The 16,352-nt window shown below is 36.6% G+C and overlaps 1 protein-coding gene across 1 annotated transcript; it reads right to left on the reverse strand.

Moving 5' to 3' along the window:
* Positions 1-4,076: 4,076 nt before the first annotated feature.
* LOC144970015 (uncharacterized) lies at positions 4,077-14,127 on the reverse strand. The gene is made up of 5 exons (XM_078909183.1): positions 13,888-14,127; positions 10,074-10,187; positions 8,206-8,358; positions 6,976-7,093; positions 4,077-6,457 (listed from the first exon to the last, which is right to left on the reverse strand). The coding sequence occupies exons 1-5, from the start codon at positions 13,942-13,944 to the stop codon at positions 6,273-6,275; spliced, it is 627 nt and encodes a 208-aa protein (XP_078765309.1). The 5' UTR covers positions 13,945-14,127; the 3' UTR covers positions 4,077-6,272.
* Positions 14,128-16,352: the final 2,225 nt, after the last annotated feature.

Genomic DNA, 16,352 nt, shown 5'->3' on the forward strand with positions numbered 1-16,352 from the left:
CGCAAGATGGGTTCCTAAGCAATTGACAGACAATCATAAAGAACAAAGATTGGACATCTGCAGGGAACTTTTGAGAAGAAAGAGCTCACGCAGGGTTCACGGGCATACTGCCAACGCCGGCGGAGACTTTCTAGGGTACGATGTGACTTTTCTTGACAGCATAGTCACCGGTGATGAGACTTGGTTGCACCATTGCACCCCAGAAACAAAGCAAGATTCGATGACATGGAAACATCCATCCTCACCTGTCACGAAGAAATTCAAAGTCATGCGGTCAGCAAAGAAAATAATGGGAACTGTTTTCTGGGACAGTCGTGGTGTTATTTTGTTCGAAACCTTACAACCTGGAGAAACAATCAATGCTGCAAGGTACTGCCAAACTCTTGACAAGCTTAGGGAGGCCATTCGCAGAAAGCGCCCAGGGCAGTTGACCAACGGGGTCATTTTGCAACACGACAACGCTACACCCCACACAGCACGAGTGACGCAAGGTTTGCTAGAGAAATATGGATGGGAGATTTTGCCACACCCACCACACAGTCCAGACCTCGCACCATCTGATTATCACCTCTTTGGGCCACTGAAACGTGAGCTGGCAGGAAAGCGCTTTGATGTCGATGAAGAGCTTGTTGACCATGTGCGGAAATGGCTACAAAACCATGACGGAAATTTCTTCCCAGAGGGTATCTATTCCATGGTGCGGCGTTGGCAGAAGTGTGTCGACAGACTTGGCTGTTACGTAGAGAAATGAAGGACGAGTCAAGGCATGAACACGTGCAAGAATTTTGTTGATAGCATAAAAAACGCGGATTTTACAGGCATTTTTCGGTTAATTATGAAAGAGCCCTCGTACTTAGTTTGAGATCATCTAAAAGTCTCATCCGGACACAAGGACAAAATCCAACAAAGAGGAATACACTCAAATGCTTACATTATACATTGAAGATAACAAATATAATAATACATAACAGAGAGATGATTTACAAGGAAAAAAATATCCTCTCCCAAAACAATAACTATGCATTTGACTGTTTCCCTCCCAGTCAGGAGTCCGGCCAGGGCCAGGACAAAACCCAAGTAATCTCATTCCAAGACAAAGACAGAAAGCATGTTGGAAAACAGATATAAGGGGATAGAAGACACAGTATGTACCTCCCTGCCCACACAAAGAGGATTGATCACTCTCCATGTTTCTGAGCCATACAGAAGGACTGCTTTTACATAAGTGTTGTTGTATATTCGGAATTTATTTTTCAGTGATAGATTTGATTTCCATATATGTCTGAGGGTGATAAATGAATGTCATGCTTTTCCTATTCTAGCCTCTATGTCTCCATCTGTTCCTCCAGATGTTGAAACAATGCTACCCAAATATGTAAATTTGTCTACGTCCTTCAGATTGTTGCCATTTACTGAGATGGGTGTTGTTTAGTAATATCATCACCTCTGTTTTCTTTGTGTTTATTCTTAAACCAGTCCGCGCTTGACAAGTCTGCATTTGTAAATGTTGATGGGATTGTGACAATAAACAAATTATATCATCGGCAAAGTCAAGGGCTTCTAGATATTGAGTTAGGTTCCATTTTATTCTTGTCTTTCTATCTCCAGCAGCATTTTCCAGTCAATTACTGTTAAAAATATTTCTGCTCACTCCAGTTTTGTTTGTTTGTTCTCAAGGGTTTTACAGCGTTACGACACATTTAGGTCATATCAGCGCCAGTAAAAAGAAGAAAATGGAATAGTCAAAAATATTGTAGATTTAAAATCAAAGCACTCAAGAAAAAGTAAGACAAAGGGGAATTGGTTCAAATAGGGAACAAATGTAGATTCCAAGAGCATACCGCCAATGTACTTAGTTTGAGATCACCTTAAAGTCTCATCCAGACACCACCACAGGATCCCACTAAGAGGAACACACTCGATCAAATGTTTACAGAATACATAACTAACAATACATAACAGATGATTTACTAGGAAAAAAATATCATCTCCCAAAACTATAACTAACCATTTGACTGTTTCCCCTCTCAGTCAAGGACTCCCGCGAGGGCTGTGACAAAACTAAGTAATTTCATTTCAAGACAAAGACTGAAAACAACTCGGAAAACAAATATAAGGTGATAGAAGACACAGAGTGATATCCTGCCCACCATGCGAGGTCAAAGGACCCTGCCCAGCACTCCAGTCTTAACCTCAAAAGAATCAGAAAGTTTTCCATTATGGATTACTTGGCAGCTTGCTTGGTCATAGAGTTATTTAATTAGATCTATATATGTTTCTGGTGTCCGTAATGATGTAGTATTTTCCAAATAACCTCCCTATCAATAATACTGTCGAATGCGATCCCTTCCCAAGACAAAGACAGAAAGTATCTTGAGAAACAGGTATAGAAGGGATAGAAGACACAGTGAGTGACCTCCTGCCCATCATGGAGGTCAAACGACACCACCCAGTCTCCTAGCTAAGGATCCATGCCAAAGCCAGGAAAAAGCTGAGCAATCTCAATTCATAACAAAGACAGAGAGCAAGATGGAAAGGGAAAAGAGATATAGGAGGATTGATGACACATCATGAGTTTTCTTGCCTTGCAGTCAGGATCAGGGTGTTGTACGAGGGCTCTTTCATAATTAACCGAAAAATGCCTGTAAAATCCGCGTTTTTTATGCTATCAACAAAATTCTTGCACGTGTTCATACCTTGACTCGTCCTTCATTTCTCTACGTAACAGCCAAGTCTGTCGACACACTTCTGCCAACGCCGCACCATGGAATAGATACCCTCTGGGAAGAAATTTCCGTCAAGGTTTTGTAGCCATTTCCGCACATGGTCAACAAGCTCTTCATCGACAACAAAGCGCTTTCCTGCCAGCTCACGTTTCAGTGGCCCAAAGAGGTGATAATCAGATGGTGCGAGGTCTGGACTGTGTGGTGGGTGTGGCAAAATCTCCCATCCATATTTCTCTAGCCAACCTTGCGTCACTCGTGCTGTGTGGGGTGTAGCGTTGTCGTGTTGCAAAATGACCCCGTTGGTCAACTGCCCTGGGCGCTTTCTGCGAATAGCCTCCCTAAGCTTGTCAAGAGTTTGGCAGTACCTTGCAGCATTGATTGTTTCTCCAGGTTGTAAGGTTTCGAACAGAATAACACCACGACTGTCCCAGAAAACAGTTCCCATTATTTTCTTTGCTGACCGCATGACTTTGAATTTCTTCGCGACAGGTGAGGATGGATGTTTCCATGTCATCGAATCTTGCTTTGTTTCTGGGGTGCAATGGTGCAACCAAGTCTCATCACCGGTGACTATGCTGTCAAGAAAAGTCACATCGTACCCTAGAAAGTCTCCGCCGGCGTTGGCAGTATGCCCGTGAACCCTGCGTGAGCTCTTGCTTCTCAAAAGTTCCCTGCAGATGTCCAATCTTTGTTCTTTATGATTGTCTGTCAATTGCTTAGGAACCCATCTTGCGCTGACTTTTCTGTAGCCAAGTTCATCAAATACAATTCTATGGGCAGAAGTTTCCGAAATTTCAAGACTGCTTGCGATTTCATGAAGTTTCAACCTCCTGTCTTGACGAATAAGCTCATCAACTCGCTTCACATTGTCTTCTGACGTCGCAGTTATCGAACGCCCTCTCCCTTCCCTGTCTGTGAAGTCGGAATGGCCGGCTTTAAACAAATTACACCAGTGATAGACTTGTGTACGGCTTATAACATGCTCACCATATACACTCTGAAGTTCTTTATGAATTTCGGTAGGATTCAGACTTTTGGCGTTCAAAAAACGTATGACAGTTCTGATTTCCTCCTTTGACCAAGTTTCAAGGTGGGCCGCCATCTTTAAAATCGTCTAGAAATTCATTGTGCAAAATGATGCACTTCATAATTTCTGGGAATATCCGTAAGGAAATAAGGAATATCATGTCGTTTACAGAATTAAAAAATCTCCACTGGTTGCTGAGCAATGGCCATTTTTCGGTTATTTCTGAAAGAGCCCTCGTAGATCCAAGGCCAAAGACTACATTTACATGGACATAAAACAAAGTCTCATCTAAAACATTGATAAGATAAAATTGGCAAAGTCTGTTTTATCTAAATAAGAACACGCATTTAATCTTCAAGTTCACATTTCACAAATAATAATAATAATATTAATAAAACTACTCAACGATTGTGACAAAAAAAAATATAAAAATAATAATTGTAACAAAAAATAGATGATGCTCAAAAATTATAAAAATATCGTAAAACATAGATAAAGGTGAACTCTAAAAAGTTTAATTTTATAATGTGAAGATGAATGAATGGAACATCCAGTTGTATGACACTTTCATTTAATGTTGAATGACTATGTGGAGAATGAGATTTTCTGCTTGGTATTGATACTGTAAATAATGAGCATATCGTAAGATGAACATTTCAAATAACCCAGGAACAGTTTCAATTCAGGGCTGCGATCAACATATGACTAACTTAATCATCCACATCTCAATTCAAAAATATTCTGATTTCTCCCTATAAATAGTAAATGATCCAATTAATTTATGGCTGTGAAAAATGAGTCTTCCCAAATTATGTAAAATGATGATATTGAAGAAATGAAGTTAGTTTAAGAAACTGTCAATGAGATTATACAACATCTTTTGGAGAGAATGGATGTGAGGATGCCATTGGAGTATGGATCTCCGGCAGAAAAGGTGGGTGATCAAGCAGTGCTGCCTTTATTTCATTATATTGATAACGATAACATTTAAATCTTCTACCCAACCCATTCCAATCCAATCTTCACTTATCCTTGAAGAATAATTGAGTCTGTACTGATCAGCTACCAGTTTTAAATAAGTATTCTATTGTTTGACATAAAAACCTAATTAAAACTTTTAAAAAACAACAAACACATAAATACATTGATGTAACACGTTTGATTTTTTTAAAATAGTAATCCGCTACAAGTTTCAAATTTACACTATATCGTTTGACATAAAAACCTGATTTAGAACGAATCACATTTTTAAAAAGTGATAAGAATGCACAATTCCATTATTGACATAAAGATTGATTTCGGGAAAAAAAAATAGCTAAAACATTGGTGTATCATGAATGTTAAAAAGTCAATGTTTCTAAGTATAATAATTTATGGCTGAAATGATTTGTCCTCTCATAAGGTAATGAAGGAGTCCTGCAATCAATTGACTTGTCTTCATCTCCTCTCGACTTATACAAATCTATAAATAAGTCATATAAAAGCCATCCATCACAATACAAGGGTAAAAATGTTAAATATTTAAAAAAATCACATGATAAATAGTTAAAGAAGATATGGCTTTAGAAGTGATGAAACAAGGTTTTTTTTTAAATTATTACCTGATAAAGGAGAGAACACTTTAATGGCATATGCTGGTGTGACCAATTTATATGTATTTTGTTGCAAAAATACTAATTTGATGATAAAACAAAAATTTAAATAGAGAAAAAGATGGCCTTGTATATTATTTGCCAACGAGAAAATTTTGATGCAAAAATCTTACATATTCCCTTTAACAATTTTTAAAAGTAATTTGACCGCAACAAAGACAGCAAATTTTATACCAGGAAAATATCAAATTTGCAAAAATATGCAAAAGACCAGATATTCGTGTCTGCTAAAGGTCATGGGCCATTTTAATTCTTTAACCGGTAACATTTTTTTAAAAAGCACCCTGTGCATTAATAAATAAAACAAGAAATCACATTAATCACCTAATTTTTAATTGCAAAAATATTTAGCACAGAAACTATTCCTCACAAAAATATATATCATATTGGTAACAGGGAAAATTGTATTTGACAAATCTAGCAAGTCTAACCATATCTCATCACGGGTTTTATAGATTTATCATTAGCTCTCCAAGACCTTGGGGTTGATGTTTGACCACCGGTTGTATGAATATATAAAAAAAAAAGACTTGAGCTTTGATAAATATATGGAGCTATATCCACTAAATGATATTCAAATTGCACCATTATCATTATCATGGGAATTTCATGTCAAAACTATTTATTTTTTATTCTTGCTTCCACGTAAAAATAAAGATAATGCACAATGTATTCTCACCAAATAGGAAATGCCTGGTATTCCTCCTCTCAATTTAGGATATAACTTGTATTCAATCACAGGTATATAATAATACTTATAATATCCATCGTAGCTATATTCTGTAAGTAATAAACAAATTTAAACATAGACACATAGCTTACACTCCATTTTGATATTTACTATATCTTAATAACTTGACCTGACTTTCACTCATCAGATGTGGCAGCCCTCTTCTTGCCTTTGGCTCTTTTCAAGTAAGCCTTTCCGTCCTTAGCTGTCTGTTGCATTGTGCCCATTTTCTTGATTGAAGGTTTGGGTGTTTCACCACGACTCTGGGAACGAGTTTTCCTACCTCCACTCAAGTCAACATTGCCATCCAAGACACTTTTGGCTATTAAAATAAAATCAAAAACAACAAAAGATTTAAAAGCTGCTAATAAAATGTTAACAAAGACAAAAATTAAAGTAAAGATAAAGTATGAGAAAAACAATCAACTCGAAATACCAATCACAAACATTTCTCAAAATCCACAAGAAAAAGGTTGAAAATATACCAAATATAAACATGTCTACATATTTTATCAGAATCAATGCACTGTTCTTGTTTGTTTAGATTTATAACTGGGGTTTTCATTAAAAAAAATTTTTTTTTTTAAAAAGACCACGCAAAATCAGAAGTTGATTGTTAATTTTGGACCCAAGCATTTACAGATAACAACAAATTTAATTTCAATTCTGTGTATGATATATACTGGCATCATTTTGAAATGTATTGTAAACATTAAAAAATGGTCATCATTATAACCCTGATACAACTAAAGGCTAGCACTAATGGAACCCAAAATCTCAGCGAAGTAATAAAAACGATCTGGAACATCATATGACATCAATCAACTTAACAATTTTTACCTTCTTCTACTGTTCTCGCCATAGTATTTGCTTTACGTAGTGGAGTTTTTCCAGTTTTCGTTTTGGTTTCTTGACGAGTGTCTCCTAGTTTTTCACCAGCCAGAAGTGCCTTGGCTTCCTAGAAAAAAAAAAAATCAAAATAAAGAAATGATGAAACTGCTGACATTTTAAAATTTACTGAGTATATAAACTAGCATTTACACTAACACGCTTACACACACATACACCTGTACACCCACATATGGGAACTTCTCTGCGTCTTTACAGACAACATTACTACTAAAAACGCTCTTCTAAATAATTTGGTTTTCAATTTCTTTTTAAAGGTTTCTAAATTGTCACTATTCTTAGTATTATAAGAAAGGGAATTCCACAACCAAGTCACTATGAAGGATTTGTTGTGAAACAAAGACTTAGAGGGTACCTCTGTCAGTAGAAGCAAACTATTAGATCTTAGCAATCGGCAAGGTGTTAAATGAGATACAAGATCATTTAGATAGGGTGGTGACAGGCCATGAAAAGAGCTATAACAAAAACATTAAATCTTGAACTCAGTGCGCTGCTTCACCGACAGCCAATGAAGAATTTCTAGAACAGGGGAGATAGGATCGTCACGTTTTGATAATATCACCAATCTAGCCGCCCTGTTCTGAACTTTCTGCAATCTTTGAATATTGTAATTGGGACAACCAATGAGCAGCGCATTGCAGTAGGCAAGTCTACTAAGAATGAAAGAAGTGACAAGCGTTTTAGTGATTTCAGTGTCAATCAAAGACCTAATATGACCAATGTTTTTAAGATGATAGTGACAGCTTTGAATAATTTTGGTGATATGATTATTCATAGACATATTGTTAACAAAAAATGCACCCAGATTGCGAACATAGGAATTAGAAATAGAAACTTTGCAACCTGCTACATCAATTTTATCTATTTTAATACTATTTCTGCAAGATTTGTTCTTTATACACAGCACCTCGGTTTTTTCTTCATTCAAGTTCAATTGATACAAACTTCAACCTTGAATCTGACTATTTATTGTACAATAACAATAACAATAAAACAGGATTTTTTAAATTTATGCAGATCTAGTAAAATTAAATACGTAAGTCTACAGAAGTTTCTAAATAAAACAATTAAAATAGGGTTTTTTTAAAGAAAGAAAAAAACAAAACACTCAGACAACGCAACATAAACAAAATTCTTTGAAGTCCTTTCAAATTATTCTACCTTTGCTGTAACAGCCATGGTGCCGTCTTTAGCCAATCTTGCTTTCTTAGCTTTAGGAGGTTCAGCATTCTTAATGTCATCAATCTGCTTCTGTTGACCTCTCGTTTGAGCATCTGCATCAGGTTTGTTTCCATCGAGCAAACGTTCAGCTTCCTGTAAAAATCATAGCAAAAATATGCTTCATTTCAAATTAAAGTGACAGTGATATAGATTTTGAATTCAGTGCTTTCAAAACTCTTGGATTAAAGCACTCAAAAGAAATATCACAAAAAATTTGCAGACACAAAAAAAAATTTTTAATAAAAAAAAGGATCCCAGCAAGCTCAACGCCACAGAACGTCTCACAGAAAAAGCATCAAGCTCAGAGGACTCCTGCCAGTTCTGGGCAAAATAATATCATTCTAGTTCTAGTTAGTTCCAAAACAGAAAATCACAAACATAATTATACAGCACTCTGTCTTCACACATGGTTGTGAGGCTTGGCGACTTACAGAGGATGTAACCAAAACTGTAAATGGCTTCAACAGCCGATGCCTTTCCATCATTACGGGAGATGACTACAGAGAAACAGCAAAATGTCCCAGATTTGACCGGATAACTACAGTGATGAGACGCAGGCTCCGCTTTGCCGGGCATATCTTACGCATGGACGCAGACCGCCTCCTGCGTCGAACTTTTATTGCCTACTTGAAGAGCTCGACAACTAGACCAGCAAGCACTCTACTACATGGGCAGGATTCTATGCCCATTGACGAAATTGTGACTCTAGCCAGGAACAGACGTGCTTGGTCCCAATATGTGAATTCCCTGTGACTGTGACACTTTTATTCTGATGTAGCATAGCATCTTATAGGTGCCGTACTAATGTACAATGCAACTCATACATACATACAGCACATTGAGCATGGTGAAAAGGTAAAAAGAAAAAAAGAGCTGTACAAATGCAAGTTGGTTTTTTGATACCCAGTAACTAATACAGAGTGACTCAAAGAAATGGTTTGCAGGGGACAACAATATAATTGTTAATAGAAAAACATACATGGTGACGACCATTGCAATCGCGTGAACCAAAACCTAGTCAAATAACTCCAGAAAATGGATAGAAAGGGACATTTGATATAGAAGAATAAATGGCTTTTCAATAAGGCCACCATGACTGGAAACAACTTATTGTTGAATCATTTACGGATTTCGCTCGACAATATCATATACAATTTGGCTAGGTGAGGACATGGAAAGTGGTTTTTGTAGAACCATCTTTTTTTTTTTAAACTTGCGTCTAATTGCCTGAGAGTGTCCCCTGATCTATACAGCATTTGGGAAAAGGCTCAGATAAATATTCCTCCCAGTGTCAAATAATTATTTTTATTTGTCGAAAAGAATTGTGCAGAGATTTCTAATAAAGGCTTGTTGTGTCGTCCACTATTCTAAATTGCTCACCAAGAAAAATAAATGACACTGAAATCAATGTACAAGGATCCGGATTATAAAACTTGGAAAGGCGTTGCATAAATATGATATCCATAATTAATTCTGTAAGTTATTCACTGATATAGAAATAATTTGGCTATTTTTAAAAAACTCACTCTGCACATCGGTAAGTCAAAAAAATTCAACAGGCGACAAATAGGGGGCATGTTATTATCTAGTTCACAAAAGCATAGAACATAGACACCATAGAAATTTATGTCTAAGGGCTGGACATTTGTTTTTGTCTTTTCCTTCAAAACATTGCAAGGAGAAATTACTTTGCAAACCGTATGTCATGGATTACTCAGCCCTGAGATTTGAGTTAAACCGTGAGGGCTGTCACATTTTTATTTTTAAAAAAACAAAACAAGAGTGCTCTTATCTAAATTAAAACTTACCTTTGCAGTTGACACCATGGTGCCATCTCTTTGGACAGCAGGTTTGTCCTTAATGAGTCCTTGAGCTTTCAACAGAGTATCTTTATGTGCTGATTTCAAGTAGTCAATACCTTCCTATAATTTAGAGATTAAATTTTAAAAGATAATTTCCTGGCATCAGTCCAATTGGCTTTGTCTAAATTAATAATTTTTGTAAACATGTAACAATATGCGTGGCGACACTGAATATGAATTACCCAAACTTGGCAGTCAGATGTACAACTAGTTGAACACCAAGCGGTTAAAAGAATTTTATTTAAACATTAAAATTAAACTATAACTTGGCAATGGCGCCCAGTTTGTCATCCATAAAAAAAATGATTTAGAAGCTCATTTATCCAATAAGCATAGTTTAAAACATTACCATTATTAGAAAAATTCTTGCTGAAATTCATTGAAACAAAATCAAGCAAGCAACTTTTGAGCATTTGAGATGACTGGACTGCTTAGTCGCTTCAAATCTACATCATAACCAATAATATCACGATATAAGAGATATTCCATCTGGGTTTCAGCAGATATCAATTGGACAACTTCAAGAGTTCATAGATGACTTCTTGTTCAATGGAAATTCACTCTGCAATCTAAGTCTGTCATGAATAACGCGAAAGCTCCTACTGAATCACATGTTTTGGATCCACAGTATGATATAATCAGGACCTCTTGCATTTACACCCGCATACCATCAATAACTCTCTGTCATTGAGTCACTGACATCCTGTTTAAAAATAGCTCTTGTAAAAGCTGATTTTTAAGAAACCATGTGTTACAATATCTTTTGAGGTTTGGAAGAATAGAGTACTTTTCTATACTTCTATTCTTTTTTCAACATTGTCAAATTTGCAACAATGACAAAAATGATTACATCATTATCATGAGTTTGATTAGTAAACAACCGTTCTAGAATACAGAAGGTAAATTGTTAGTGATTACTCAAAAACCTTCCGAGCAAAAGTTTATAACATATTACTCTCAATATAATTTCTAAGGGGGGAGGGGGGGGGGGGTGTCTCAAGAATAGTTGAGATTAAAAGAGGTGTAACGAAAACCTGTAAAATGAAAAAAGTGAAAGTAGGGAGTAAAACAGCAATAAAAGCAGACAATAAAGGAAGAAGCCACACAAAGGAGACTACTCATTTATCGGTGGTATAAAAGATGCAACACATGTCGCTTAATATTCCTGATTATATTTCTGTTAGAGAAGGTGAAGCAAAAATTGATCAATTTCTAAATTAGAGAAATTTTTAAATTACAGTAGAAGAATTTTAATTATACCTCATGCATTAATATAAAATTGAAGAATGTTTCAGTCAACTTTCATCAAAATTGACCAAATTGCACACTAATCTGAATATGAATGTTACTCAAATTCATCTCAATTCTGAGTATTTGTATTCGAAGGCGATGAGAGTTGTTGAACGTGTCAGTCATTGTTGGTGTTAAGGCTGAAGAATTTTGATAATCTTCACTTGAAAGTGTCCAAATCTGTTGTGTTCACACATGATTCGGGAAGGGTATTCCAGCCTTAGATAGTGCAGGATGCAAATATATAAAGTTTGCAGACTGGTGTTTTAGTGTTTTTGAGTGGGTTTTTCTTTAATGCGTGAATTGTGTTGCATGTCTAATTGTGCTGGTGAAGTGACCATCATTTTGTTTGTGATTTTGAAAATAAGAGTTAGTTGTTCTTTCCATCTGTCTTGTAAGGAGTTCATCCATTTCTGTACTCGCCATCACCCAACTTTTCTTTGTAGAGTCAGGTCTCTCTAATCCAGAACTCCAAAATTCTGGCAACAGATTTTTTTTTCTCCTTTATATGTATTCCATAATCCAGAAATTCTTGTTTCTTGATCTGAACACTCATTTTGGCAACAAGCCATTACAATATTAAGGATTTATGACTATAATCCAAATATCTTTGTTAAGGTAAAGGTAAATCTTTTATAGGTGTTTAATCTCGCCACCATTTGACACTCCTACTTTCAAACAGCCTAAAAATTATGAATCTGCTCTCATCACTTTTACTTGCCTTAACTGCTTATCAAGAATAAGCTCTACCCTACTCAATTATATTTCTTGAAATTTCACCACAACTTCATCATGTCATCGCCTTCAGTAAAGGGAAGAAGAGTCGAGATACCACCACAAGCTTAACTATTATGCAACGTTGATATGGATGTGGAAGTCCAAGCTGACATGACAAAAGAACACATCATTGACAATGTGGCTTCAACATCACAAAGGAATAAAGACAATGAAGAAGATGACAGTGATGAAGAACTGCCTATCATCACCAACAAAGACATTAGGAAAGTGCATGCTGTGCTGTAGAGATGCTGAATTCAGATGTCTAATGACATTTTCTGCCATAAAACCAATAAAAGTCCCTTTTCCTTGTGCAGGGTTGCCCTTTGAAAGGTTTTCTCTTCAAGACTATATTATAATGAAAATATTCCGTGCAAAGATTCTCTTCATCAAATGGTAAACCATAAAAAGGAATAACTTCCATCTAGCTTCCCCTTAAATGTTGCCTTTAAAAAACCAATACTTTCATCTTTTAAAAAAATCAACACGCCAATACCAAGGTCAGCCGGTAGATTTTAAAAAGCTGATTAGTTGGAAAAAGGGCATCCTTGCTTGTTGCTAGTGATGTTTAATGTTTAGAATAACACAGTTCCTTTTTTAAAATGCCCAATTATGTTATAGCCAGTAATCCATTCAGGTGGTTATTCAATATCTTTTCACCGATCCCGCTGGTCAGTAAACCATTCAGTCATGGGCCATTATTAGTAGCTGATAAAGAGAAAAGAAACACTTTAACTGCAAATGGAACAGCCCTTCCCTAATTTGCAGATGGACGTGCTTATTATAAATATTATCTTGGCCTATCTAGGCCAAATAGACGATCTTTTAGCCTATGGTGACCGTTAAGAAGAGGTCATTTACTCATGTTGAAAATTTTTCACTTGTAATGATATGCTTTATTTCATTTCTTATATATATTCAATTCAATAAATTCCTCTTCACAATGTAATGTATTACATTTCAAGTGATGAGGATTTTTTTTTAAATTCATATTATTGGAACATATAACTAACACATGGCTAACAAAACATTTATAAATTACTCCACTCAGCAGGGTTCACGTCTTTCCGAAAGTGCTTTAAATAAAGGACCCAAAGCCAACCGCAACACTAAACATAAAAGAAAGACAAAACTAAAAACGCTAACATTACAACTATCTCAATCTTTTTTTCGGCAGGGTCAGAGAGACATTGCTGTCGCTTCATTCAAAAGATTAAAGACAACCTGACTGATCAGAAGTAATTGGCATGGAAACAGGATTTATTGGCTCTATTATACTGTGCATGTCGTAATTCTCCAACCAACCATAATATGGAAAATGTGCTAAATAATCGATGGGAGATGCAAAGCTAAGTTCTTTGCAGGCTTGATTCAATGCTTGAGATTCATTGGTACGGACATTGTAATCATCGTTGAGACGGGGCAGCCTTGCAACAAAACGATTCCTTTTCATACATTTCAATTAAAAGCCATGAAAACGCGAAAGAATCAGACGGTATACATAAGGCTATGAATGACACACATGTGCTTTATTTATTTAAGATGCAATGATATCTTGGTTATTTTATTTTTTTAAGGAAAAGGAAGGGAAGCTGCAGACAGCAGAGGAGAGGTAGAGGAGAGGTAGAGTAGAGTAGTGGAGGAGTGTGGAGAATTCGCTGCACAGAAATAATTTGTCAAAAATGGTCCTTACCTTGGCAGTCACTTGCATAGTGCCGTCACGAGCAAGACTTGACTTGGAATCCGCCATAGTTAATTTTGTATGTTGAGAATAGAGGAATTGGGTCTTTTGTTGTGTGTGATCGTTTCTGCTCGGATCGAACTTCGATTACGTTGAAGGCAGTAACGTCAAGAGGAAGTTAGGTTTTTACTACTCTAGCAGACAAGACAAACAGACACCTACCGGCGGTCACCGGTATGGTCATGTGATCTCTCTAACATTTTTGATTGGATAACAGAGCGTATCCATTGCCCCACCTACAAGTTACTACAATCGTTGAAGACTGAAGAGTGAAGAGCTACAACCTCGAAATGAGTTGGACAATTAGTTTAACAATGGGCGACTCAATTAGAGCAAGATCAAGCACGTTAGGCTATGCTCCGCGTACCTCTATTCGAATCACCGGAACAGATTTAGTGGTGTGTGCAGGAGTGCATGGGTCACGTCAACTTACTCAATAAAAATTGGAAAAGCTACTTTGACGATCATCAAATGATTAGGAAGACATAACAGTAGCAGGGGGCAGAGGATGGTGTTGGAACAGGAGGAGGAAGGAGAATAAGATTGTGATTATATTGGTGTGATTAAAAACGAGGATGAAGGATGAGGTGGTGGAGGATGGCGGTGATGATGATGATGGTTGTGACCACAACGTGATGATGATGATGCATATTCTTTGTATAACTCTTTTTTTAAATAAGTTCACGGTGATGTGCACTTAATATGGACTACCAGATCTGATAATTGAACGCAAATATGGCTTTGATTTAACATTGTATTAATGGACCATATTTTGGGCTGGTTTGTGAGTATTTCCATTACACTGAAAAGCCCATAAAATTTAGATTATCAGACCTGCAAAAAGTACACGTTGGTTCACGGTGAATAAGATTGGCTAGTTTTTTTTAACGTGAACTTTTATATAGCGCAATACCCACTAAACGTGCACAAAGCGCTTTACCAGTGGACCCTAGCCAACTGCAGCATTTAACATGTAGGACGAGACAGGACGCCTTTTATGCGTTATTGCAATTTGTTAGGACAGAGACAACGCTGTTAACTACCAGGTACTCATATTACATCTGAGTACAGTGAGAGAATGTGAGAAACTCCTTTTCCAAGGACTCTACTATGCGCAGCTCAGAATGGGATTCGAACCCAGGACCATCCGATCCAAACGCGAGTGTCATACCAATAGATATTTTACACTTGCACATTTAACACATTCAACTGATTGAAACGTAAAATCTGTTAATAGAATGTATATTTGTGAACCCATGTTCGTGCTTTTCACCTCTAAATAATTCGATTGGGGCCCTTCGGCTGTCTCTATAATTTAATTTTCTGCGTCAATAATTCCTTCTGCAATCCAAGGTGCTTTGCTATGGATGATATGGCAATCTTCCTTCGATTATTTTATTTAAATTCTTGATGATCTTGAAGCTTTTTGGGTTGTTTTTTTGTTTTGTTTTTTTTTTTTTTTGTTTGTTTGTTTGTTTGTTATTGTTTTGTTGTTGTTTTTTTTTGGGGGGGGGGTGTTTTTGTTTGTTTTTTTTGTTTTGTTTTTTTTTGTTTTTTTGTTTGTTTGTTTGTTTTTTGTTTTTTGTTTTTTTTTTTTTGGGGGGGGGGGGGGTATCTATTCATTATTGCAGTGCGGATTGACATGGTAGTTGCCATTTATATTCCTTGTGTCTGGACCTAGATAGATGGAATGAAGCATGTTTTCATGGCGTTATTAGCTGCTATGTTTCCCTGAATGTCGATCGAGTAAATAATATGTCCACAAAAAAATTCCCATCTTAATCTGATTTGCTGTTAGATATTACCTCCGCAAGATATACCTCCATCAGATTTGGGATTCAGTACATCGGGGAAAAGAAGAGCCAGACTAGACCATGCCGTCTAGTGTAATAGCCATCACCAGCCAAACATCTGTGACCCTTCGCCTCAAAACGGTATTAAGTCGGGATGGTTAAGATGCTGAAAATTGAATTTATAGCCAGAAATATCAGACTAGTGTTCAGCTTATTTGATTTATTTAGGAGAATGGATGCCATATTTTAGGGTGCTAATGTCAACAATTTATATTTTTGACCAGTTTTAACATTAAATTCGGCTTTTAAGCATCTGGTTCGTTCCAACATAATACGGTTTTGAGACGATGGGTCACATTTAGGGGGACAAAAGGCGAGGATTGCAGTGTCTGTTTCAGGCAACGTGGACAAACAAGCTTAATGGCTCCAGACATTGGCGGCCATGCGACTCCAAGCGGATCAGGCTAGCTCTAAAAAATTGAGCTTTATATAGCGCAATATCCACTAAATGTGCTCAAAGCGCTTTACAAAGGGGTCCCTGGTCACCAGCAACATTTAACATGTAGGACGGGACATGACGCCTGTTAGGCGATTTTACAATTTTTCGGACAAAGACAACGCTGT

The sequence above is a fragment of the Berghia stephanieae genome, chromosome 4, assembly GCF_034508935.2.
Source record: "Berghia stephanieae isolate SIO BIC M18660-M18661 chromosome 4, UCSD_Bste_1.3, whole genome shotgun sequence".
NCBI classification, from domain to species: Eukaryota; Metazoa; Mollusca; class Gastropoda; order Nudibranchia; family Aeolidiidae; genus Berghia; species Berghia stephanieae.

Coding starts and splice junctions, on each gene's coding strand:
- LOC144970015 (XM_078909183.1), bottom strand. CDS start 13,944: ATGGCGGATTCCAAGTCAAGTCTTGCTCGTGACGGCACTATGCAAGTG. Junction 8,359..10,073: donor CCATGGTGTCAACTGCAAAG/GTAAGTTTTAAT, acceptor TGATTTTTACAG/GAAGCTGAACGTTTGCTCGA. Junction 7,094..8,205: donor CCATGGCTGTTACAGCAAAG/GTAGAATAATTT, acceptor TTTTTTTTCTAG/GAAGCCAAGGCACTTCTGGC.